Source organism: Branchiostoma floridae, chromosome 19, assembly GCF_000003815.2.
Source record: "Branchiostoma floridae strain S238N-H82 chromosome 19, Bfl_VNyyK, whole genome shotgun sequence".
In the NCBI taxonomy this organism is placed as follows: domain Eukaryota; kingdom Metazoa; phylum Chordata; class Leptocardii; order Amphioxiformes; family Branchiostomatidae; genus Branchiostoma; species Branchiostoma floridae.
The window spans coordinates 4389456-4390611 of record NC_049997.1 but is presented as its reverse complement, the minus strand read 5'-3'; the positions used below and the strand labels follow the sequence as shown (position 1 = coordinate 4390611).

At 44.0% G+C, this 1156-nt stretch overlaps 1 protein-coding gene across 2 annotated transcripts in view; it reads left to right on the top strand.

The window, feature by feature from the left end:
- The window catches only part of LOC118406849 (brain-derived neurotrophic factor-like), a 37149-nt gene that overhangs the window by 26408 nt on the left and 9585 nt on the right, over positions 1-1156 (top strand). Inside the window, exon 1 of one of the 2 annotated variants that reach the window (XM_035807203.1) lies at positions 665-811. The exons of the other annotated variant lie outside the window; for it this stretch is intronic. Coding sequence (XP_035663096.1) covers positions 803-811 — 9 coding nt within the window. The 5' untranslated portion in view covers positions 665-802. Of the gene's footprint in view, positions 1-664; positions 812-1156 lie in introns of those variants that run through there. 2 annotated transcript variants of the gene reach the window in all.

Sequence of the window (1156 nt, the reverse complement as noted above, 5' to 3'; positions counted from 1 at the left end):
TTTTTTAAGTCGTTTTTATTCGGGCTTTACTATTTCGTCATTTTGACTCAACTGGTAAAAAATCAGCGGGAGCCCTAACCCTCCTCTGCTTGGAGAGTACCACATTGTCTAATGGTATATTGACTATCTGAGAAGCGCATTGTATATGATGTGTCTGGCGCGTGTGTACATACTGTATAATATACAGTACTTCAAGACCTTTGCATTTACGTAAGTACAATAATGACATGTCTTAAATGCCTCAATGGCATCCTTAAGATAACGACTGGTTTAAACATCCGTTCTTCCGCAGACACACCCAAATAATTTGTGACCGAACCAGTCCCCGAGGCGGGATACCACAAAGCACACTTCGGGAGAAACTCCCATGCTTCCCGTAGACTCGCCTAGGTCGTCTCGGTGGGTCCGATATCCGAGAATGAGTCATCTCGTGTTCTCGTATATGAACCTTGTCTATGCTCATTAATAATACAAAAGAAAACGATGTCATCGAAGACCCAACACCGCACGAATTACCTCCTAATTTGTATAAAATTCAACCCAGGGTTCGAGTGACGTGAGCTTTTCTTTTGTCCTCAGCGTAGTTATTATGAGAACGCCCAGTCGACCGTACAGGTAGTCATTAAGGTAGCAGAGGTGTACTCTTCGAGTCAGAGAGAGCCAACTAGCCGTGGGCTCGACACGTGGCGAGCTCGCTTTCTAAAAGTATTTGGGGGACAACACCTACTGTCTTCACATACCTCGCTCAGAAGTGTTCGCAACAAGGTGCTCTGTACGGCGGAGGTAGTGAGTACTCGAAACTATGCTGAAGGTATTGTCGTGTTGTTATCTTCCTTAGACTATCTTCATTTTTGGTATAGTGCACATTGCATAGGTCGCCAGTCTTTCTAGGCCTTGGCTCCTTACGTTGTTTATGTGAGGATTACAACTTTTATTAGCTGGCGCGCCAACTATTCTGTCAACAACGTTCCAAGCTTCTTTAAAAGCTCGTTTTAGATTCTACGCGAGTAAGTTGTGTGATGTTTTGTAAAGGGGAGGGGCGGTTCCAACAACTTGTAGCGCTGTGTATTTTTCTACATTATTTCCGCGCTAGTTCCCTCGAAGTTGAGAGTAATGGAGTTTCTTTTGTGTGGTAAAGAATTCATGCCCGTTCTAT